The 26702-nt window shown below is 44.8% G+C and overlaps 1 protein-coding gene across 1 annotated transcript; it reads right to left on the bottom strand.

The window, feature by feature from the left end:
• Positions 1-6527: 6527 nt before the first annotated feature.
• Positions 6528-16050, bottom strand: LOC124286426 (neuronal acetylcholine receptor subunit beta-3-like). The gene is made up of 7 exons (XM_046722804.1): positions 15933-16050; positions 15523-15644; positions 14046-14090; positions 11975-12084; positions 10797-11335; positions 7759-7946; positions 6528-7605 (listed from the first exon to the last, which is right to left on the bottom strand). Exons 1-7 carry the CDS (start codon positions 15982-15984, stop codon positions 7312-7314), a joined length of 1350 nt encoding a protein of 449 aa, XP_046578760.1. The 5' UTR covers positions 15985-16050; the 3' UTR covers positions 6528-7311.
• Positions 16051-26702: the final 10652 nt, after the last annotated feature.

The following is a 26702-nucleotide window of genomic DNA, read 5'->3' on the forward strand; positions in this document are numbered from 1 at the left end:
ACATAACACTGTACGCCACTACATAACACTGACACTGACATATAACACTGTACGCCACTGACACTGACACACATAACACTGTACACTGTAACTTTGACACTGTACGCACACTGCATAACACTGTACGCCACTGACACTACATAACACTGTACGCCACTGACCACTGACACTGCATAACACTGTACGCCACTGACACTACATAACACTGTACGCCACTGACACTGACACTACAACAACACTGTACGCCACTGACACTACATAACACACTACATACTGTACGCCACTGACACTACATAACACTGTACACTGACACTAACTACATAACACTGTACGCCACTGACACTACATAACACTGTACGCCACTGACACTGACACTACATAACACTGTACGCCACTGACACTACATAACACTGTACGCCACTGACACTACATAACACTGTACGCCACTGACACTACATAACACTGTACTGCCACTGACACTACATAACACTGTACGCCACTGACACTACATAACACTGTACGCCACTGACACTACATAACACTGTACGCCACTGACACTACATAACACTGTACGCCACTGACACTACATAACACTGTACACCACTGACACTACATAACACTGTACTGCCACTACATAACACTGTACCCCACTGACACTACATACGCCACTGACACTACTGACACTGATACTGTACGACACTGACACTACATAACACTGTACGCCACTGACACTACATAACACTGTACGCCACTGACACTGCATAACACTGTACGCCACTGACACTACATAACACTGTACGCCACTGACACTACATAACACTGTACGCCACTGACACTACATAACACTGTACACCACTGACACTACATAACTGACACTGTATGTTATGTAATAAACACGATTTGCCGAACATGGCACATTGCAATATTACATAACGTAAGTAAGACATTGTATACCACGCAACATAACAACATATACCATGCGGCATGACAATCACGTGCGTGACGTCATTCCATACCCACATCTGAAGCACACGACACGTTCTGCCCTTGACGCAACAAGTCAACACGACACGTTGTGCCCTGACGTAACAAGTCAACACGACACGTTCTGCCCTTGACGTAACAAATCAACACGACACGTTCTGCCCTTGACGTAACAAGTAAACACGACCAGAGTACACCTCGGGCAGAGCTCAGCGATCATTCACACACACATAAACAACGTCAAATTGATTGATAAGATTACATGCATTTGACTGACAGATATAGCGAAAGGCCCTGGACCCGCTCTTGACAAAATCAATTTAAAGTTTCGAGAACGTCAACAGACTTGCTACCAGTCCCCTACATATGAAGCGCGGGCGCCTATCAATGCTCTTCGTTCATACGTCTTGTATAACCGAAAACACAGGTGGGACAGTGGGTAAAGGAGCTGTAACTAGCTCTGTAGGATTGGTTCGATTCTTACCTGCTCCCAAATTGTGATTGAAATGTGAAAGAAATTAAAACCAAGCTCCTCCTCTCGTCATTAAAAAAGAGAATTGGAGATATTATACGAATTCAGTAAGTGGTTTGCATGTGGTTAGTATGTGATTGCTATCACCCATATGGTGAAACATAACCAGTGTCATATATATCATATGTGCACATATCACTTTTGCCGAGCAACCATTGTTTCTGTGTTTCGTCGTCTGTGACGTCATTAAACAATTGAACGTGACGTCAATGAAGTGGGCCGTCACACTTGCTTACTTGTTTTACTGCACAACTGTACATGAATGAAATGGATAATAAAGAAATTACAAAATTTCACACTCGTTTCGTATAAGTCGTATGACACACTTGCTCGTGTAATGAATGTCTTGTATGACACACTTGCTTGTGAGAATGAGGTTAGTATGTGGTTGATTGTGGTGAGAATGAAGTTAGTATGTAGTTGATATGTGATGCGAATATGGTTAGTATGTGGCTGATATGTGGTGAGAATGAGGATAGTATGTAGTTGATATGTGGTGAGAATGAGGTTAGTATGTAGTTGATATGTGATGCGAATATGGTTAGTATGTGGCTGATATGTGGTGAGAATGAGGATAGTATGTAGTTGATATGTGATGAGAATGATGGTTAGTATGTGGCTGATATGTGGTGAGAATGAGGATAGTATGTAGTTGATATGTGGTGAGAATGAGGTTAGTATGTGGCTGATATGTGGTGAGAATGAGGTTAGTATGTAGTTGATATGTGGTGAGAATGAGGATAGTATGTAGTTGATATGTGGTGAGAATGAGGTTAGTATGTAGTTGATATGTGGTGAGAATGAGGTTAGTATGTAGTTGATATGTGGTGAGAATGAGGTTAGTATGTAGTTGATATGTGGTGAGAATGAGGTTAGTATGTGGTTGATTTGTGGTGAGAATGAGTATGTAATGAGGTTAGTATGTATTTGATATGTGGTGAGAAATGAGGTTAGTATGTAGTTGATATGTGGTGAGAATGAGGTTAGTATGTGGCTGATAGTGAGAATGTTAGTATGTAGTTGATATGCGGTGAGAATGAGGTTAGTATGTAGTTAATATGTGGTGAGAAGGAGGTTAGTATGTAGTTGATATGTGGTGAGAATGAGGTTAGTATGTAGTTGATATGTGGTGAGAATGAGGTTAGTATGTAGTTGATATGTTGTGAGAATGAGGTTAGTATGTAGTTGATATGTTGTGAGAATGAGGTTAGTATGTAGTTGATTTGTGGTGAGAATGAGGTTAGTATGTAGTTGATATGTGGTGAGAATGAGGTTAGTATGTAGTTGATATGTGGTGAGAATGAGGTTAGTATGTAGTTGATATGTGGTGAGAATGAGGTTAGTATGTAGTTGATTTGTGGTGAGAATGAGGTTAGTATGTAGTTGATATGTGGTGAGAATGAGGTTAGTATGTAGTTGATATGTGGTGAGAATGAGGTTAGTATGTAGTTGATTTGTGGTGAGAATGAGGTTAGTATGTAGTTGATATGTGGTGAGAATGAGGTTAGTATGTAGTTGATATTTGATGCGAATATGGTTAGTATGTGGATGGTAGTGCACACGCCCCCGCACGCACACACACAAGATGGACAGAAATACATTTGGTTTCACGAATTGCCAAAGAATCGAACCAGGATACCGTTTCGACTTAAACTTCAGGGTGCCTCTCAGCGCCCTCTCACTCACTGGTCACTAGAAAGGAACTTTTTCCAGGAAGTCTTTCATGAGACAAAATATAAATAATTTTAATGTACTCCAAAACTAAAACGAAACACAGCTGAATATAGTTGCAGATTATGTTCAGGATCTACTACTACTACCTATTCCCGCGACTCTACATTGATCAGATTCCATATCTCCCTGGGTTTTTTACTGTTTTTTTACGTCTGAAAACACTACAAAGCAGTGGCGTAATCTTGGGCTTACTCCTATCAAACATATTTAATCCATTTAAGAATTAATCAATGAAGTTATAAATGGTTTCACGACATACCTTTCTCGAGCGTTGCTGTCACATGTTGCAGGTTACCGTCATATTGCCGGTCAATACAGTGCTAAACTGACCATTTACTAACAGGTGCTTGTCGGTCAACACTGACCTGCGGGTACTGTGGACACAAGCGGTCACCATGTACGTTCAAGTGATCTTAGCCCCGCTGCCACTATACCACCAAGCTTGATATACACACTCTCAAGAGAATAAAAATATTTTGGTATGATTTACTTATTATTTGGGATTTCACTGATGGCGTGTATTATTTTTTCGCCTTTGATAGAAACGGTTTATTTCCAGCGTCAATACTCCGTCGCTACAGCATTATTGAATTATCGCCGGTTTGGGTAAATAGCAATATAGAGGTCTTCAGTAGTCATAGTCGGGACATGACCTGGCGGCTGAGTCAATATGGGTAATTGGGCGATTTCTATCTACCTTGCAAAAGTGACTGTTTAGTTATAGGTGACTGCTTGTTAATATACACTTCCTGAGCTGTTAGATTCATTACAAGGGACACGCTTCAAGGCTTCTCGCCATGGCCTTAACATTGCGGTTTGATGAAATTTGGACAAATGCCGAAATAAACCATAGGTTATATTATTTATTTCTGACGCGGTCGATAAACATTAAACACATGACGACCATTGTGTATGAACTATTGAAAGAGATCTGTTTGGTTTGTAATAATTAGTGATCGACACGTGTCATGGAGGGAACTCGGATGTCTGGTTGGTTTGTTGTTTAACGCCGCACTCAGTAATATTCCAGCTGTATGGCGGCGGTCTGTAAATAATCGAGTCTGGACCACACAATCCAGTGATCAACAGCATGAGCATCATTGTACGCAACTGGGATACAATGACATGTGTCAACCAAGTCAGAGAGCCTGAACATTCAAACGGATATCTGGCATGCAAGGGTGATTGATATGGTGACCTGACCTAAACGACATTAAAATCATGTATTTTAAAAAATAATCCCTTCCAAAGTGATACCATGTTCAAGATATTTTTATGGATTAAACTTCTTTTTAATTTCTCTCACGACGTTTCGAGACCATTCTAGGTACCTGGAATGGTCTCGAAACGTCGTGAGAGAAGGGACCTGGAATGGTCTCGAAACGTCGTGAGAGAAATTAAAAAGAAGTTTAATCCATAAAAATATCTTGGACATCAATGTACAACTTCTAAATGCCACTGAAAGACATGATACCATGTTGCCAACTACGTCGGAGGGATTTTGTCCCGGTTTAAGGAAGTCCTCTAGGATGTCCACAACGTTCCCCACGACTGCTATAAACGTTTGAGTCGAAAGGGTTCCTGTTTGGGTTTTCTTCACGTCATCTGCATGACGTCAGACGGACAGTGGGTGCCGAAGGGTTCAAGGACACATTGTTGGGTTGTAGCCGTGGCACGGACAGTTTGTGGACTGATGTGTTGGTGGAATACAACCGTGATTCAGTCTCCCTTAGAGCCGTAATTCCGGTCACTAAAGTATGTGCTCCGTTGATTATCTGACTTTCTGGATGGCAGTCCACAACACAGAGGCATTAACCTTGATTGGACAATCATTGCTTTTTTTGCTGATGTTTCTATTGATTTGATAATTGGTTGAACACTGGTTTCACGCTAACAAACCAACGTTTCTTCCATAGCCACAAATCTCTTCAAGAACCTTTCTGGAGCAGCTTCACACAAAGCTACTTTCGGTACGATTTGTGTCAGTTGTCAGAACACAACCCGCTAATACCTTCGTCACTGCCAACGTTTCAGCGATAATGCAATACATTCCCGCCACTGAAATGCCTACCGAAATATCTATAAGACGCCCATTGATTCGCCAGAATGTCATCACCATATCGTTGATTCTCTGGGTCGTTTATGGGGATGACATTCTGTACGGAACAAGGGTCGTCTTGCCCTCACATAAACTATGTTGCCAACCACTGCATAGGAAGGGTCATCCCTCTCCAGGATACGACCCGTGAAGACCCGGGTTAGAATTGGTCTTTAACAACCCGTGCTTGTCGTAAGAGGCGATTAACGGGATCTGGTGGTCAGGGTCGCTGACCTGATTGATAATGTCATCGTATCCCAACTCCGTAGATCGATGCTCATGCTGTTGATCACCGGATTGTCTGGTACACACCGCCGCCATATAGCTGGAATATTGCTGAGTGCGGCGTTAAACAGCAAACAAGCAAACTTCTCAAGGGTGGTACATTTCGTTATGGATGGCTGAGACATTTTTCTGCAAGTACTAGGTACCGCGCGTTCCTCAAGTTCATTTTCCAAAAGATCAAGGTGACTTTACATCGAAAACATTTGCTCATTGAACCATGTTTTTGTAGATACACCTGTACGGCATCATGTAATGTCCTCACTAATGTCCGATTTCCTCTATGCGAGGCTCAGCTTTGGTACAAATGAAAGAACTGGCAAGTTTTTTGTATCTAGTATTTATGTCATTAACAAGTTACATCTTATCATGTCAATGTCCTTCTAGGAGCTGAATGCATTCCGTTCATTTATTTTTATTTGTTGATCTGTATCGTTTTACTGGACTTTGTCGTTGATGCCATCTCTACAAATTGGTGGTAAAACATTTAGAAAAAGAAGTAGGCATTCCATTTAAGACGAGCTCCATTTATGACCTCGCTTCTTTGCGAATCTGGTTCTATGTATGCATATGAAACAGCCGTGATTTCTGTTTTGGTTGGTAAAATCAAAACAAGGTCACCTCCTTGCAAATCTGGTTTGGCATATGAAACAGAATTTCTGGTAAAATCAAGGTAATTTGGCAAAGAGGTTTAACGTAATCTTCAGCTATATCGATGATCTAATGTCGTTCAATAACAATCAAATAGCCAATTCCCTTTGATTTACCCACCTGAACTTGAAATAAAGGAAACGCGTGAAACCGCTTCATGTGTTTCATATTTAAGTCTATACATTTTTAATCAAAGTCACAAAATACTCTCCACATGGGTTTATGACAAGAGGGGTGATTTTTTACTTTCCATTCGCCAACTTCCCTTCATGTCGAGCAATATTCCCACAGCTCCAGCCTTTGGGGTTAACATCTCACATTCTTAGATACAGTCGAGCATGCTCCTTTAACCAGAATTTCATACGACTGTTGCTCAGACGGTGTTCTGTCACGGTTGCAACATTCAACGCCTCAGTTAAAATTTTATGGAAGACACGGGAAGACATTTCAAACTGAAAAATATTATGTCAGATGTAATCCTCTATTTTGACTTACACCAAACGATTCCTTTCACATGAACAATTGACTTGCCTTTGCATATGTTTATGATCAGTGCCGTCGGTGGGGCAGTATACGCTCACCTGTATCTGGTACCTCTACTATTTGATAGTGATTCATTAACACATGCTGTCATCGTATCTCCTTCGTTGTCTGGTCGATAGTTTACTGACCGCCGTCATTCAGCTGTAATAATGCTGAATGTGGCGTTAAACATACAAACATACATACACATGCTCATAATGTAGTCGGATTTTTGTACAATCGACCCTGCTTTCAACGGAAATTTCTTATGGATGTGGAAAATGTTTGGTCGCATATGCATGTATTTCCTTTGTGAGTGTATGTCTGTATGTCTGTATGTCTTCGTCTATGCGTGCCTATTTGAAGCATGTTGGGTGCATTACCGGTGAAAAAGATAAAAATATAGAAACGATGTAGTGATCACATCAAACAGAGCGACCTGTGACAGGTACACATGTCAGACAATTCATAATTCTCTTCAAAGGGAACTGGCGTAAAAGGCGCTGAACTACAGTGTGAATTGAATGAGAAAGGCCACGAAGACTGTGACTGACAAGAGGGCATACAGTATGAGGAAGAGCCGGTCAAGGACTACAGCAATGGTGAGCCAGTCCTTGGCCTCAGCCGAGACTTGGGCATCCTTCTCAGGAGCTGGTGCTTGAGATGTTGCTGGAGCTGGCGCTTGAGATGTTGCTGCTGCTGTCGTTGTGGCTGTGTCTGTGACTTGGGCTGAGGTTGCGGCTGGTTGCGCGTTTTCTTCATCGGAATGTAAGACATTTTCTAATTGAATCTTTCCTTCTTCCTGGAAACAGAAAGTTGTTAATAGTGCGTGATGATCGTATTGAGACACTGTGGGATGTCAGCGAAACCTAACGGATTGTGCCATCAATGTAAAACAACGTATTGCTATATCAGTGTAAGATACCGTATTTTGGTTTACATTGAAATAACATACTTGTGCATCTTCTCTCAGTATGTGTGGTCGTTTAATGAGCAATAACCGTCCAAGCTTGTCAATGATAAGTGTCCGGACTCTTGGAGGAACCTTCCACCCCTGCTGACCCTTCATGTGGACCTTCAGTACAGCCACAGCCAGGACACAGGAGGTACTGGACAGAACCATCACCAGCACAAAGTAGACGCCTGCAACATTCAGGAGGACAGGGCTATAGAGGACCAGACAGATGAAGATGCCTGCAACATTCAGGAGGACAGGGCTATAGAGGACCAGACAGATGAAGATGCCTGCAACATTCAGGAGGACAGGGCTATAGAGGACCAGACAGATGAAGATGCCTGCAACATTCAGGAGGACAGGGCTATAGAGGACCAGACAGATGAAGATGCCTGCAACATTCAGGAGGACAGGGCTATAGAGGACCAGACAGATGAAGATGCCTGCAACATTCAGGAGGACAGGGCAGGAGGACAGATGAAGGCCTGCAACATTCAGGAGGACAGGGCTATAGAGGACCAGACAGATGAAGATGCCTGCAACATTCAGGAGGACAGGGCTATAGAGGACCAGACAGATGAAGATGCCTGCAACATTCAGGAGGACAGGGCTATAGAGGACCAGACAGATGAAGACGCCTGCAACATTCAGGAGGACAGGGCTATAGAGGACCAGACAGATGAAGATGCCTGCAACATTCAGGAGGACAGGGCTATAGAGGACCAGACAGATGAAGATGCCTGCAACATTCAGGAGGACAGGGCTATGAAGATGGACCAGAGAGGACCAGACAGATGAATGCCTGCAACATTCAGGAGGACAGGGCTATAGAGGACCAGACAGATGAAGATGCCTGCAACATTCAGGAGGACAGGGCTATAGAGGACCAGACAGATGAAGATGCCTGCAACATTCAGGAGGACAGGGCTATAGAGGACCAGACAGGATGAAGACAGGGCTATAGAGGCCTGCAACATTCAGGAGGACAGGGCTATAGAGGACCAGGACAGGGCTATAGAGGACAGACAGAAGACAGGAGGCCTGCAACATTTCAGGAGGACAGGGCTATAGAGGACAGATGGGCTATAGAGGACCAGGACAGATGAAGATGATGAAGATGCCTGCAACATTCAGGAGGACAGGGCTATAGAGGACCAGACAGATGAAGATGCCTGCAACATTCAGGAGGACAGGGCTATAGAGGACCAGACATGAAGATGAAGACTATAGAGGCCTGCAACATTCAGGAGGACAGGGCTATAGAGGACCAGACAGATGAAGATGCCTGCAACATTCAGGAGGACAGGGCTATAGAGGACCAGACAGATGAAGATGCCTGCAACATTCAGGAGGACAGGGCTATAGAGGACCAGACAGATGAAGATGCCTGCAACATTCAGGAGGACAGGGCTATAGAGGACCAGACAGATGAAGATGAGGAGACAGGGCCTGCAACATTCAGGAGGACAGGGCTATAGAGGACCAGACAGATGAAGATGCCTGCAACATTCAGGAGGACAGGGCTATAGAGGACCAGACAGATGAAGACGCCTGCAACATTCAGGAGGACAGGGCTATAGAGGACCAGACAGATGAAGATGCCTGCAACATTCAGGAGGACAGGGCTATAGAGGACCAGACAGATGAAGATGCCTGCAACATTCAGGAGGACAGGGCTATAGAGGACCAGACAGATGAAGATGCCTGCAACATTCAGGAGGACAGGGCTATAGAGGACCAGACAGATGAAGATGCCTGCAACATTCAGGAGGACAGGGCTATAGAGGACCAGACAGATGAAGATGCCTGCAACATTCAGGAGGACAGGGCTATAGAGGACCAGGAGGACAGGGCTATAGAGGACCAGACAGAGGAGGGCAGGACCAGACAGATGAAGATGCCTGCAACATTCAGGAGGACAGGGCTATAGAGGACCAGACAGATGAAGATGCCTGCAACATTCAGGAGGACAGGGCTATAGAGGACCAGACAGATGAAGACAGATGAAGCCTGCAACATTCATGCCTGCAACATTCAGGAGGACAGGGCTATAGAGGACCAGACAGATGAAGATGCCTGCAACATTCAGGAGGACAGGGCTATAGAGGACCAGACAGATGAAGATGCCTGCAACATTCAGGAGGACAGGGCTATAGAGGACCAGGAGGACAGGGCTATAGAGGACCAGACAGATGAAGATGCCTGCAACATTCAGGAGGACAGGGCTATAGAGGACCAGACAGATGAAGATGCCTGCAACATTCAGGAGGACAGGGCTATAGAGGACCAGACAGATGAAGATGCCTGCAACATTCAGGAGGACAGGGCTATAGAAGACCAGACAGATGAAGATGCCTGCAACATTCAGGAGGACAGGGCTATAGAGGACCAGACAGATGAAGATGCCTGCAACATTCAGGAGGACAGGGCTATAGGAGGAGGACCAGACAGATGAAGACGCCTGCAACATTCAGGAGGACAGGGCTATAGAGGACCAGACAGATGAAGATGCCTGCAACATTCAGGAGGACAGGGCTATAGAGGACCAGACAGATGAAGATGCCTGCAACATTCAGGAGGACAGGGCTATAGAGGACCCAGATGCCTGCAACATTCAGGAGGACAGGGCTATAGAAGACCAGACAGGAGACATGACAGATGACAGATGCCTGCAACATTCAGGAGGACAGGGCTATAGAGGACCAGACAGATGAAGATGCCTGCAACATTCAGGAGGACAGGGCTATACGGGACCAGACAGATGAGGACGCCTGCAACATACAGGAGGACAGGGCTATAGAGGACCAGACAGATGAAGATGCCTGCAACATTCAGGAGGACAGGGCTATAGAGGACCAGACAGATGAAGACGCCTGCAACATTCAGGAGGACAGGGCTATAGAGGACCAGACAGATGAAGATGCCTGCAACATTCAGGAGGACAGGGCTATAGAGGACCAGACAGATGAAATGTTTGGTCTACAAGAGGTAAAAACAAGTTTTATATAAATATGGCCTACATATAATATTTCACTCACAGATTAACGGCAGCGGTTTGGAGTTTGGTGGGAGAGTGTCCTGTGTGAGAAAGAGGAAGACGCTGAGTGACAGGAGAAGGCTGACCTCCAGGGCCAACTTCTCCCCCGAGGCTGACGGGAGGAAGAACCCGAGCACTGAGATACTGCAGATGAGGAAGCAGGGGAAACACAGGGTGAGCATGAAGAACGCTGGTCTTCTCCTGAGGTTCAAAGTGTAGGTGATGGAGCTGTACTGTTTGTTGTTGTAGATGTATGGCTTTCTTCCAACGTCAACCCCCAGCAGGTCCCACTCGGCGTTCTCCATGTAGTACGCGGTATCTCCCTCCTCGTGGCTGGTTAGGACAACGGTAGAGTCGTCGTGGACCCACAGACCGAACTGAAGAGGGCAGTTCTGTCTGTCGAAGGGGAAGTAGGTTGTGTCGACGTCGCAGATGCTGTTGAGTACTGAAGGGAACGTCTGTGACACTCTGCCCTCACTAGTGACTGAAAGTTTGTAGAACTTCCTCTCCGACATGCCCACGCTATTGCCATACGTTGTGCTGGAGTGAGTGAGTGAGTGAGTGAGTGAGTGAGTTAAAGTTTTACGCCGCTCCAAGCAATATTCCAGCAATATCACGGCTGGTGACACCAGGAATGGGCTTCACACATGGAACCCATGTGGGGAATCGAACCCTGGTCTTCGACGTGACGAACGAACGCTTTAACCACTAGGCTACCCCGCCGCCCCTGAAGTTCTAGAATATCATGTGCCTATTGTGTTCAAATACATACAAGGACGACGTTATGTAGTAGTGATTTCTTATGAATATAGAAACAGTTTAAATGCTCCTATTCACTGACAGAATTTAGGAGGCTGAAGGGGCGGTAGGGTAGCCTAGTGGTTAAAGCGTTTGCTCGTCACGCTGACGACCCGGGTTCGACTCCCCACATGGATACAATGTGTGAAGCCCATTTCAGGTGATATTGCTGGAATATTTCAAAAAGCAGCTTGGTTATTGCGTGAACGGCTAAATGAAAATATAAGGTATTTTTATGTATACCAAATTTCAGTACGGCGGCTGTTTAAGGAATCCAATCAGTTAGTTGTAAGTACACTGCATTATGTAACAATCAGCCTACTAACACCCTGGTTTTAGGGTCCAGGATCGCCAGGTAGCTAAACAGATTAAAGTACTCACTCATCATACAGTGTGAGATCCGGAGTCCATACATGGTCCGCTGAGACATAGATGACGTCAGTCCCATTGAACCTCGTGCTGTTCCAGGTGAGCCTACAGTCGGTCCAGTTCTGTCAGCAGCAGATGATGACAGCTTCTTGAATAACTGACATTCCTTCCATCTAACTCGACCTTTGTGTCTAGATCTGGACTTTTATCTTAAATACTCTGTAACTTGTCCGCTTGACATATATATTGTGCTTAGCTACAAACGGTCACACAAAGGTATTCAAAAATAACTGCGAATTTACCACATCACTGAAAACTTACCTAACGGTTTTCCTCGATTAACATCCTCGTTCATTAACTTAATATTGTTTCGGAGAGTTTCTTCCATATCTGGAATGCGTTTTTTTCCAAGTATTTTATTTTCTTTGACAGTGTTAGGATTTAATTGATTTGTCTCTCATTCCCAAAAGCAGTTTTTTTAACTGAAATCACTGATATATATTTCAGAATCAGAATATTTCTAACAGTATCAGAATCGTCCTCAGGATCTGCATTAAGAAGATACGGAACTTATAGTTGATAAAGATAAATATTGTTGAAACTTTAATTATGTGTAGTACCGTTTCACTATTTGTTTCTATTTAAAGGTGATGGGGCTGCGCAGAGTTGCGTCCTCAAAGCGTGGCAGGATCCTGTGATCATGGATTCGACCCCCAGAATCCCCCCTGATTATGTCACAGCCCTACACCACACCTCTTTTATAAAGATGTCTAAGATTCACATCAAGTTTACATTTAAATCATGTCTGTAGCTTATGAAGCAATTGAAGATTGCATATTACAAACAGTCCTACAGAATAACGATCATTCTAGATCGTTCTTTGATCTTTGTGTCCCGCCGCACTTAAACCACTGAGAAACACTCACTCACTCTTAAAGGAGGTAATTGCTATCAGGGATATATTATGTGAAACTGATACTTGATAGCCTACTCTCATCCTTAGATTGTAAAAGATAACATAAATCGGGCTATTTCCCTAAACAAACGTACTCAACGATGACAGTCTTCCGGGTCACGCATTTTCCTTGTAGGACAAGTGTCCAGGAAAGATTGACACGCCCACCGCAAATGTATGCATGACTGCTTCTACTGTGATTACTTCTATAAATTACATGTTACGTATTTTCTTTATTCATGTCATATTCTACATAATACTTTGGTTTTAAGATAATTTTTCATTTGTCGCTGTCTGTTTCCATATAAGATTCAATGTCAACGTGGACGACTTTGCAAACATTTGGTTCAAGAAATTGCAATTCATTACTCGTCACATTACATTAACGGTTTAAATTCCGCGAATATTTCTGTCTCCACTCACATATATGCATTCGTCAAAACGTATTGACACTGTCTGATGTGATGCTTGAGGTTACACAACAGAATCACTGACTAATGGAAAATCACCAAATTTCCAGAATTAATTACGACAATGTTTCAGACAGGTGCATGGTGATACTAATCCAGTCGACCCAACAGTAGCTCTTAGCTGACATGTTATGTATCGCAATGGGGATCCCGGAGGAGAGGAGATCGTGGAGGAGAGGAGATCCCGGAGGAGAGGAGATCGTGGAAGGAGAGGAGATCCTGGAGGAGAGGAGATCGTGGAGGAGAGGAGATCTCCAGTAACATTGGCGTATCATAAATTGGATCAGCTTATTAGGCTCTGTGGCTTCACTGATGTCATTATATTGTATGTGGATAACTGACCCTGCTTTTAGTCACTGGATTGTCAGGTACAGACTCGATAAATTTACAGATCGCAGTCATACACCTGTAATATCGATGCGGCATAACACAGCATTCTTTCTTTAACTTCATTACACAACGAAATGCAGCTCATCCTGCATCAATATCTACACAAACAATAGATTTCCATATTTGCGGTAACATTACTCACGTGATGCGGCTCAAACGAGTGTTTCGAAGGCTGTTTCAAGCATAACAAGTTGTGCAGTTAATGAGGACAAGAATCAGACATTGAAACAAGTCGAACAGAATGGGGCAGAACAAACACAGGACTCACCAGACGCACCCACACGTTGCTTGTCAACACCTCCGCTGTGTCATCCTGAAACAGATTATCACACATCCATCACAGGTGAAAACCTGGCGTCATCTTGGGATACTCTTGAATACAACTCGCCAACATTCGGCCCTCAGTACTGTCCAACAATGACACCATCCAATGACACCCAAGTACTCAACCGGGCCAACACTTACCCTTTCAGTACTGTCCAACAATGACACCATCCAATGACACCCAAGTACTCAACCGGGCCAACACTCAGTACCCCTCAGTACTGTCCAAACAATGTCCAACAATGACACCATCCAATGACACCCAAGTACTTAACCGGGCCAACACTTACCCCTCAGTACTGTCCAACAATGACACCATCCAATGACACCCAAGTACTCAACCGGGCCAACACTTACCCCTCAGTACTGTCCAACAATGACACCATCCAATGACACCCAAGTACTCAACCGGGCCAACACTTACCCCTCAGTACTGTCCAACAATGACACCATCCAATGACACCTAAGTACTTAACCGGGCCAACACTTACCCCTCAGTACTGTCCAACAATGACACCATCCAATGACACCCAAGTACTCAACCGGGCCAACACTTACCCCTCAGTACTGTCCAACAATGACACCATCCAATGACACCCAAGTACTCTTAACCGGGCCAACATTTACCCCTCAGTACTGTCCAACAATGACACCATCCAATGACACCCAAGTACCCAACCGGGCCAACACCTACCCCTCAGTACTGTCCAACAATGACACCATCCAATGACACCCAAGTACTGACACCCAGTACTCAACCGGGCCAACACTTGACCCATCCAATCCAAGTACCCAACCGGGCCAACACTGTCCAACAATGACACCATCCAATGACACCCAAGTACTCAACCGGGCCAACACCTACCCCTCAGTACTGTCCAACAATGACACCATCCAATGACACCCAAGTACTCAACCGGGCCAACACCTACCCCTCAGTACTGTCCAACAAAGGCAGTACTAAGGTTACCGAAATATATTGCATGCCCTCGTTCTGTACAACAGAAGAGTCATCTGAGGGGACCCAAAGATTTAACTATACCAACTCTTACTCACGGATAAAGTCCAACAATGTCCTGGTAGAAGGAAGGCATCAAAAGATTCGACTCGCCAAGAAATGGCGTCATTTTAGGGTACAAAAGTTTATAACTCGTCTAACAGTATCCCTCAGTAAACCACACAAGGATGAAACCCGCCATTATCATTAATGTCCATTATTGGCGTCATCTAAAGGCATCGGCCATTCCAGCATTATTCTAAGGAAACAACTTAGCAGCGCAACAAAACAGGCTCAGCCGGTAAAGGTTAGCTAGCTGACACCGAAGAAAGGGTTTCATTCCCTTAATGGTACCACATGTAAAGTCCGTTACACTGTGGTAGCTAGGACGTAATGGGGCTTTCACAATGCATCCACATCTTACCAGAGTGATGATTTGTCTGAGACTGAGATCCATGTGTACAGAGGTGTCATTCCCCTCACACACTGGTCGTTCTTCCTCCAGGTAAACACCGACATACTTCTCCACGAGGTCAGAGGAAGAACCTGCACAATAGAGCAGTTGAAACAATGTCACGCTAGTACAAATAAACATGTTTCGGTTCTGTGTCTTGTTGATTATGAGGCGATGGGCGATCCAAGCGGTTAACGCGTTCGCTCGTCAGGCCGAAGACCCGTGTTCGATTCCCCACATGGGTCCAGTGTGTGAAGCCTATTTCTGGTATCCGCCGCCGTGATATTGCTGGGTATATTGCTAAAAGCGGCGTAAAACTAAACTCACTCACTCTTGTTCATTATCTGAAGTTGCAATACTCGAGTTGTACTCACACTTAGACATGGTTTCCTTGAACAAACAGATCACCAGCAGCAGCTGCAGGTTGTCCATGTTGTGGCCTGTGTGACAGCTTTACTCGCTTGTAAGGAAAATGGCAGGTGTCACTATGGTCATGCAACGTTGTGTATTTTATTATCCTCAAACCAAATCAATTCATGTCCGTTTTGCCTTTTATAGACCTGAGAATTATTATCATGCTTCATAGATATCACATATCAATGATATCAGATTGGTACAATACATCATTAGCATATCTCTGGATTGTTAAACGGATTTGTAATTCAGCGCATGACAACGCCTCTTCTGAGGAGGTCAACGCATGTCAGCGCCTTTTGTTAGGAGTCAACGCATGTCAACGCCTTTTCCTAGGAGTCAACGCATGACAACGACCTTTTCTTAGGGTCAACACATGACGACGCCTCTTCTTAGGAGTCAACACATGACAACGCCTTTTCTTAGGAGTCAACGCATGACAACGCCTCTTCTTAGGAGTCAACACATGACAACGCCTTTTCCTAGGAGTCAACACATGACAACGCCTCTTCTTAGGGGGTCAACGCATGTCAACGCCTTTTCTTAGGGTCAACACATGACGACGCCTTTTCTTAGGAGTCAACGCATGACAAAGACTTTTCTTAGGAATCAACGCATGACGACGCCTTTTCCTAGGGTCAAGTCACGCCTTTTCTTAGGGTCAACGCATGACAACGCCTTTTCTTAGGAGTCAACACATGACAACGCCTCTTCTAGGGGTCAACGCATGTCAACGCCTTTTCCTAGGAGTCAACGCATGACAACGCCTCTTCTTAGGAGTCAACACATGACGACGCCTTTTCCTAGGAGTCAACGCATGACAAAGACTTTTCTTAGGAGTCAACGCATGACAACGCCTCTTCTTAGGAGTCAACACATGACAACGCCTTTTCCTAGGAGTCAACGCATGACAACGCCTCTTCTTAGGAGTCAACACATGACGACGCCTTTTCCTAGGAGTCAACGCATGACAACGACTCTTCTTAGGAGTCAACGCATGACAACGCCTCTTCTTAGGAGTCAACGCATGACAACGCCTCTTCTTAGGAGTCAACGCATGACAGTGATACTTCGTGTCTTCGCGTGACAGCGTCAGTCAACACGATCAACACATTGGCGTAAACAGATCACTGCCACAAGTGTGTTTGGTATTGTATTTTATACTCCACTGACGTATTAAGCAATAGAACTAAAATATAGAACAAACTTTATGCATAACAACTTCTTTTTATTCGTGAGTGCGATGTTTCGATACAGATTCTTGTACCACTGTCAAGCAGGAATGGAACATGAAGAAGGGGGATGTATATATACTCAGCAGCAAAACAAACGTCAGTACGAATTCAAAATTAGATAGGCACTGTAATCAAATCATTACAGAAATGGACATAATAAGCGGATCAAACACATTTTTGTGTACAATATCCTGACACATCAATTAATAACTCAGCACAATTCCAAGACATTACGTGAACGTTTGCAGTCCATTCAGACTCTTGACTTCAGTTTCTAGTGTGACCACCACGAGCGGCAATAACTGCAGCACAGCGTCTATGCATGGAGTGCACCAATCGATTAATGAAGGCCATTGGCACCTTGAACCACACTCTGAGAAAGGCCTGGCGCAATAAATCGGCTGTGTTCGGCCTTGGTATGACATTATTCAGTTTCCTCTGAATTTCATCCCAAAGATGTTCAACTGGGTTTCAATCAGGACTAAGGACTGGCCACTGCATAATATTGACACCGTTCTGCTGTAGGAAGTCCCGTGTATCTCTGGCAGTATGGGCCCGGGCGTTATCATGCTGGAAAATGTTGTTCCGGTGACGTGCGAAATGTGGTATGACGTGGGGTCTGAGAGCTTGGTCGATGTAGCGCACCGCTGTGATGCCGCCTCCTCTCCCTGGACCAAGGTTCTGGAACACCACAGGACCCACTCTCTGGTTCAGGCCTATTCCACCCCATACCATGATGCTTGCACCTCCCCATGGGTCTCTTTCCATAAAACATTGGTCTGAGTAACGCTGGCCACGTCGTCGCCATATTCTTGTTCTGCCATCTGCAGTTGATACGCAGTACCGACTCTCATCTGTGAACAGAACAGTTCTCCATTGCCTGTATCGCCAGTTTTGGTGGTGTAGGGCAAACTGTAGACGTTCACGCCGATGACGAGGGGTGAGGATAGGTCCACGGTAAGGTCTACGGTAATGGAGGTTCCCGCTGTTAAGACGTCGGCGTACTGGATCAGTACTGATTGGTCTTCCGTGTGTTCCCACTGTCTGGCGTGCTGTTTCGGATGCCTGCATGAAGGGATTCTGTACATGCTGTCGCACAACATAGCGGTCTTGTCATCTTGTGGTCACCCTTTGTCTGCCAGTACGGGGCAATCATTTGTGGTGTTGGTGGCCCTGAAACCTTGCTGCAGCCTGTAGATGGTCCGAACGTTGACCTGGAAGTGATTAGCAACGGCTTGTGCAATGTGGCCAGCTTCAAGTCTTCCTAGCGCCTGGTTCCTCTGAGCTGTCGTGAGAAGGGGCATCCAGCTGACGTTGTAATGTGAATGTTTCAACCAGGTTTGGGGGTGCATTTTATAGCGCTGGTCCTTGTGAACAGCACGGGCAGCATGAGTTGCATGAAAAACATGGAGAACACCGTACCATCTCCGAGATCAGGCAGCGTTTTTGAGATCATTTCCTGGGTTCCATTCTGAGTTTGGGAAGGAATGTCTTTGCTCAGGTAAAGTTGGAGATGTTGTGAAAAATATATAAGTCTGTTTGTTTGTTTGTTAGCGAGAATGGTGATGTCAGACCACTCTCTTTGATTATTGGGGCTTGCTTTGATGTGGTCGGAAATGGCTGATTTGCTGTCGGAATTGGTAACAGAGGTCTGATGTTCTTTCACTCGGGTGTTGATGGGTCGGGACGTTTCGCATATGTAGCTCTGTCCACAATCACAGTTTATTTTGTAGATGACACATTTTGTGTTGTTGTTCTTGACGGTGGCTGGTTTTCTTCCAATGGCAACGCAAAATAAACTGTGATTGTGGACAGAGCTACATGGGCGAAACGTCCCGACCCATCAACCCATCAAGAAAAGAAGTTAGAACTAAAATGTTGCTGAACTCATTGACTGTAATTTCGTTGATATTTTTCACGTGTACGCAATTGTATGAAATCCATATATTTAGTGTTTGATGCACGTTTAGTTTTTTGATATATGTCCCTGGTGTTTGATATGCATGTCCCTGGTGTTTGATATGCATGTCCCTGGTGTTTGATATGCATGTCCCTGGTGTTTGATATGCATGACTCTGCTACGTGATATCCATGAGTGTAATGCAACCACGATTGTTCACCAGGAAGTCCAGAGGAAGTAGGTGACTAGTTTTGCATATTCTATACGTTTTGACACCAAGAATATCACTTACAAAGTTAACAATTCTGGATATGATCTCGGTCAACACTTCTCACAAGTGTTCAAGTGGCATGGCTTGATGTACACTGATAGTGGCAAGAAAGTAGATTGAATCTTGTGTCAACAAGGCTCTCTCAAAAAGGAAGGACATGAGAATACTGATATCCCTACATCACGCAGCATATGAAAGACAAGAATAGCCTTGTCCCTACATCACAGGGATTGTATACGGCTGCAGAATATCTTTGTCCCAGTATCACAGGCAGCGTATAAAATATGAGCAAGGTCTTGTCCCTAAATCACGGTAAGCGTATAAAACATAAGCATGGTCCTGTCCCTATAAAACATGAGCATGGTCCTGTCCCTATAAAACATGAGCATGGTCCTGTCCTTGAATCACAGGCAGCTGTGAAAACATGAGTATAAAACACTGTCTTGTCATAGCATCACAGGGAGCGTATAAAACATGAGCCAGGTCTTGTCATCATAGCATCACAGGGAGCAGGGAGCGTATAAAACATGAGCAAGGTCTTGTCATAGCATCACAGGGGAGCGTATAAAGCACAAGCAGATGTCTTGTCATAGCATCACAGGGGAGCGTATAAAACATGAGCAAGGTCTTGTCATAGCATCACAGGGAGCGTATAAAGCACAAGCAAAGGTCTTGTCATAGCATCACACAGGAGTATAAAACATGAGCAAGGTCTTGTCATAGCATCACAGGTAGCGTATAAAACATGAGCAAGGTCTTGTCATAGCATCACAGGGAGCGTATAAAACATGAGCAAAGGTCTTGTCATAGCATCACAGGAGCGTATAAAACATGAAGCAAGGTCTTGTCATAGCATCACAGGAGAGTAGCCAGGTCTTGTCATAGCATCAAAACATGAGCAAGGTCTTGTCATAGCATCACAGGTAGCGTATAAAACATGAGCAAGGTCTTGTCATAGCATCACAGGTAGCGTATAAAACATGAGCGTATAGGTCTGAGCCAAGGTCATAGCATCACAGGGAGCGTATAAAACATGAGCAAAGGTCTTGTCATAGCATCACAGGAGCGTATAAAACATGAGCAAGGTCTTGTCATAGCATCACAGGTAGCGTATAAAAACATGAGCAAGGTCTTGTCATAGCATCACAGGGAGCGTATAAAACATGAGCAAGGTCTTGTCATAGCATCACAGGGAGCGTATAAAACATGAGCAAGGTCTTGTCATAGCATCACAGGGAGCGTATAAAACATGAGCAAGGTCTTGTCATAGCATCACAGGAGAGCGTATAAAAAAACATGAGCAAGGTCTTGTCATAGCATCACAGGTAGCGTATAAAACATGAGCCAGGTCTTGTCATAGCATCACAGGAGCGTATAAAACATGAGCAAGGTCTTGTCATAGCATCACAGGGAGCGTATAAAACATGAGCAAGGTCTTGTCATAGCATCACAGGAGCGTATAAAACATGAGCAAGGTCTTGTCATAGCATCACAGGGAGCGTATAAAACATGAGCCAAGGTCTTGTCATAGCATCACAGGGAGCGTATAAAGCACAAGCAAGGTCTTGTCATAGCATCACAGGGAGCGTATAAAACATGAGCAAGGTCTTGTCATAGCATCACAGGGAGCGTATAAAACATGAGCAAGGTCTTGTCATAGCATCACAGCATCACAGGAGCGTATAAAACATGAGCAAGGTCTTGTCATAGCATCACAGGGAGCGTATAAAACATGAGCAAGGTCTTGTCATAGCATCACAGGGAGCGTATAAAACATGAGCCAGGTCTTGTCATAGCATCACAGGTAGCGTATAAAACATGAGCAAGGTCTTGTCATAGCATCACAGGGAGCGTATAAAACATGAGCAAGGTCTTGTCATAGCATCACAGGTATAAAACATGAGGCAAGCGTATAAAACATAAAGCAAGGTCTTGTCATAGCATCACAGGGAGCGTATAAAACATGAGCCAAGGTCTTGTCATAGCATCACAGGGAGCGTATAAAACATGAGCCAGGTCTTGTCATAGCATCACAGGGAGCGTATAAAACATGAGCCAAGGTCTTGTCATAGCATCACAGGGAGCGTATAAAACATGAGCGTATAAGGTCTTGTCATAGCATCACAGGTAGCGTATAAAACATGAGCCAAGGTCTTGTCATAGCATCACAGGGAGCGTATAAAACATGAGCCAAGGTCTTGTCATAGCATCACAGGAGCGTATAAAACATGAGCCAGGTCTTGTCATAGCATCACAGGGCGTATATAAACATGAGCAAGGTCTTGTCATAGCATCACAGGGAGCGTATAAAACATGTCATAGCCAGGTCTTGTCATAGCATCACAGGCAGCGTATAAAACATGAGCAAGGTCTTGTCATAGCATCACAGGGAGCGTATAAAACATGAGCCAGGTCTTGTCATAGCATCACAGGTAGCGTATAAAACATGAGCCAGGTCTTGTCATAGCATCACAGGGAGCGTATAAAACATGAGCAAGGTCTTGTCATAGCATCACAGGAGCGTATAAAAAACATGAGCAAGGTCTTGTCATAGCATCACAGGAGCGTATAAAACATGAGCAAGGTCTTGTCATAGCATCACAGGAGCGTATAAAACATGAGCAAGGTCTTGTCACAGCATCACAGGGAGATCTTGTATAGCAAAACATGAGCAAGGTCTTGTCATAGCATCACAGGGAGCGTATAAAACATGAGCAAGGTCTTGTCATAGCATCACAGGAGCGTATAAAACATGAGCAAGGTCTTGTCATAGCATCACAGGGAGCGTATAAAACATGAGCCAGGTCTTGTCATAGCATCACAGGAGCGTATAAAACATGAGCAAGGTCTTGTCATAGCATCACAGGGAGCGTATAAAACATGAGCAAGGTCTTGTCATAGCATCACAGGGAGCGTATAAAGCACAAGCAAGGTCTTGTCATAGCATCACAGGGAGCGTATAAAACATGAGCCAGGTCTTGTCATAGCATCACAGGGAGCGTATAAAACATGAGCAAGGTCTTGTCATAGCATCACAGGGAGCGTATAAAACATGAGCAAGGTCTTGTCATAGCATCAGCGTATAAAACATGGGGAGCGTATAAAAGCATGAGCAAGGTCTTGTCATAGCATCACAGGGAGCGTATAAAACATGAGCCAGGTCTTGTCATAGCATCACAGGGGTAGCGTATAAAACATGAGCAAGGTCTTGTCATAGCATCACAGGGAGCGTATAAAACATGAGCCAAGGTCTTGTCATAGCATCACAGGGAGCGTATAAAACATGAGCCAAGGTCTTGTCATAGCATCACAGGGAGCGTATAAAACATGAGCAAGGTCTTGTCATAGCATCACAGGTAGCGTATAAAACATGAGCAAGGTCTTGTCATAGCATCACAGGGAGCGTATAAAACATGAGCAAGGTCTTGTCATAGCATCACAGGGAGCGTATAAAACATGAGCAAGGTCTTGTCATAGCATCACAGGGTAGCGTATAAAGCACACAGGAGCCAGGTCTTGTCATAGCATCACAGGGAGCGTATAAAACATGAGCCAGGTCTTGTCATAGCATCACAGGGAGCGTATAAAGCACAAGCAAGGTCTTGTCATAGCATCACAGGGAGCGTATAAAACATGAGCAAGGTCTTGTCATAGCATCACAGGTAGCGTATAAAACATGAGCAAGGTCATAGCATGTCATAGCATCACAGGGAGCGTGTCATAGCAAACATGAGCCAGGTCTTGTCATAGCATCACAGGGAGCGTATAAAACATGAGCCAGGTCTTGTCATAGCATCACAGGAGAGCGTATAAAAACATGAGCCAGGTCTTGTCATAGCATCACAGGGAGCGTATAAAACATGAGCAAGGTCTTGTCATAGCATCACAGGGAGCGTATAAAACATGAGCAAGGTCTTATCATAGCATCACAGGGAGCGCGTATAAAACATGAGCCAGGTCTTGTCATAGCATCACAGGGAAGAGCGTATAAAAACATGAGCAAGGTCTTGTCATAGCATCACAGGGAGCGTATAAAAAACATGAGCAAGGTCTTGTCATAGCATCACAGGGAGCGTATAAAAGGTCATGAGCATCACAGTATAAAACATCTTGTCATAGCATCACAGAGAGCGTATAAAACATGAGCAAAGGTCTTGTCATAGCATCACAGGGAGCGTATAAAACATGAGCCAGGTCTTGTCATAGCATCACAGGGAGCGTATAAAACATGAGCAAGGTCTTGTCATAGCATCACAGGGAGCGTATAAAGCACAAGCAAGGTCTTGTCATAGCATCACGTATAAAACATGAGCAAGGTCTTTGTCGTATATAAAACATGAGCCAAGGTCTTGTCATAGCATCACAGGAGCGTATAAAACATGAGCCAGGTCTTGTCATAGCATCACAGGGAGCGTATAAAACATGAGCCAGGTCTTGTCATAGCATCACAGGGAGCGTATAAAGCACAAGCAAGGTCTTGTCATAGCATCACAGGGAGCGTATAAAACATGAGCAAAGGTCTTGTCATAGCATCACAGGAGCGTATAAAACATGAGCAAGGTCTTGTCATAGCATCACAGGGAGCGTATAAAACATGAGCAAGGTCTTGTCATAGCATCACAGGGGCGTATAAAACATGAGCAAAGGTCTTGTCATGGCATCACAGGGGGCGTATAAAACATGAGCAAGGTCTTGTCATAGCATCACAGGGAGCGTATAAAACATGAGCAAGGTCTTGTCATAGCATCACAGGGAGCGTATAAAACATGAGCCAGGTCTTGTCATAGCATCACAGGGAGCGTATAAAACATGAGCAAGGTCTTGTCATAGCATCACAGGGAGCGTATAAAACATGAGCAAGGTCTTGTCATAGCATCACAGGGAGCGTATAAAACATGAGCAAGGTCTTGTCATAGCATCACAGGAGACCCCTCAGTACTGTCCAACAATGACACCATCCAATGACACCCAAGTACTCAACCAGGGCCAACACTTACCCCTCAGTACTGTCCAACAATGACACCATCCAATGACACCCTAATTACTCAACCGGGCCAACACTTACCCTCAGTGCTGTCCAACAATGACACCATCCAATGACACCCAGAAGTACTCAACTGGGCCAACACCTACCCCTCAGTACTGTCGAACAATGACACCATCCAATGACACCTGAAATTGCTCAACCGGGCCAACACTTACCCCTCAGTACTGTCCAACAATGACACCATCCAATGGCACCTAAGTACTCAACCGGGCTAACACTTACTTTCAGTACTGTCCAACAATGACACCATCCAATGACACCCATGTACTCAACTGGGCCAACACTTACCCCTCAGTACTGTCGAACAATGACAACCCATCCAATGACACCCAAGTACTCAACCGGGCCAACACCTACCCCTCAGTACTGTCGAACAATGACACCATCCAATGACACAGAATTACTCAAACGGGCCAACACTTTACCCTCAGTACTGTCCAACAATGACACCATCCAATGACGCGCTTAAAGTGCTCAACCGGAACCTAACACTCACCCCTCAGTACTGTCCAACAATGACACCATCCAATGACACCTAAGTAATTACTCAACTGGGCCAACACTTAACCCTCAGTACTGTCCAACAATGACACCATCCAATGACACCCCAGAATTACCAACAGGGGTTAACACTCTAACCCCTCAGTTCTGTCCGACAATGACACCATCCAATGACATCCAAGTACTCCAACTGGGCCGGGCCTTCAGTACCGGGTACTGTCCAACAATGACACCATCCAATGACACTCTCAAATTAGTACTCAACCGGGCCAACACTTACCCTCAGTACTGTCCAACAATGACACCATCCAATGACACCCAAGTACTCAAACGGGCCAACACTTTACCCTCAGTACTGTCCAACAATGACACCATCCAATGACACTCAAGTACTCAACCGGGCCAACACCTACCCTCAGTACTGTCCAACAATGACACCCATCCAATGACACCTAAGTACTCAAACGGGCCATCACTTTACCCTCAGTACTGTCCAACAATGACACCATCCAATGACACCCCAAAGTACTCAACCGGGCCAACACCTACCCTCAGTACTGTCGAACAATGACACCATCCAATGACACCCAAGTACTCAAACGGGCCAACACCTACCCTCAGTACTGTCCAACAATGACATCATCCAATGACACCCAAGTACTAAACTGGGCCAACACTTAACCCTCAGTACTGTCCAACAATGACACCATCCAATGACACCCAAGTACTTAACTGGGCCAACACTTACCCCTCAGTACTGTCGAACAATGACACCATCCAATGACACCAGAAGTACTCAACCGGGCCAACATTTACTCCCTCAGTACTGTCCAACAATGACACCATCCAATGACACCCAAGTACTTAACCGGGCCAACACTTACCCCTCAGTACTGTCCAACAATGACACCATCCAATGACACCCAAGTACTCAACCGGGCCAACATTTACCCCTCAGTACTGTCCAACAATGACACCATCCAATGACACCCAAGTACTCAACCGGGCCAACACTCTACCCCTCAGTACTGTCCAACAAAGGCAGTACTAAGGTCACCGAAATATATTGCATGCCCTCGCTCTGTACAACAGTAGAGTCATCTGAGGGGACCCAAAGATTTAACTATACCAACTCTTACTCACGGATAAAGTCCAACAATGTCCTGGTAGAAGGAAGGAATCAAAAGATTCGACTCGCCAAGAAATGGCGTCATTTTAGGGATTACAAAAGTTTATAACTCGTCTAACAGTATCCCTCAGTAAACCACACAAGGATGACAGCAGCCATTTCCATTAATGTCCATTATTGGCGTCATCTAAAGGCATCAGCCATTCCAGCATTATTCTAAGGAAACAACAAGCAGCGCAAACAAAACAGGCTCAGCCGGTAAAGGTTAGCTAGCTGACACCGAAGAAAGGGTTTCATTCCCCTTAATGGTAACACATGTAAAGTCCGTTACACTGTGGTAGCTAGGACGTAATGGGGCTTTACAATGCATCCACATCTTACCAGAGTGATGATTTGTCTGAGACTGAGATCCATGTGTACAGAGGTGTCATTCCCTCACACACTGGTCGTTCTTCCTCCAGGTAAACACCGACATACTTCTCCACGAGGTCAGAGGAAGAACCTGCACAATAGAGCAGTGGAAACAATGTCACGCTAGTACAAATAAACACGTTTCGGTTCTGTGGCTTGTTGATTATGGGGCGATGGGCGATCCAAGCGGTTAACGCGTTCGCCCGTCAGGCCGAAGACCCGTGTTCGATTCCCACATGGGT

Source organism: Haliotis rubra, unplaced genomic scaffold (genome assembly GCF_003918875.1).
Source record: "Haliotis rubra isolate DU_JTF1 unplaced genomic scaffold, ASM391887v1 Scf382, whole genome shotgun sequence".
Lineage (NCBI taxonomy): Eukaryota > Metazoa > Mollusca > Gastropoda > Lepetellida > Haliotidae > Haliotis > Haliotis rubra.

What these genes read in the sequence shown, in the direction of transcription:
- LOC124286426 (XM_046722804.1), bottom strand. Translation starts at nt 15,984, where the DNA reads ATGGACAACCTGCAGCTGCTGCTGGTGATCTGTTTGTTCAAGGAAACC. An exon ending in TTTGTTCAAGGAAACCATGT is followed by an intron (nt 15,645 to 15,932) that starts CTAAGTGTGAGT and finishes TCTATTGTGCAG; the next exon opens with GTTCTTCCTCTGACCTCGTG. An exon ending in GATCTCACACTGTATGATGA is followed by an intron (nt 11,336 to 11,974) that starts GTGAGTACTTTA and finishes CACTCACTCCAG; the next exon opens with CACAACGTATGGCAATAGCG.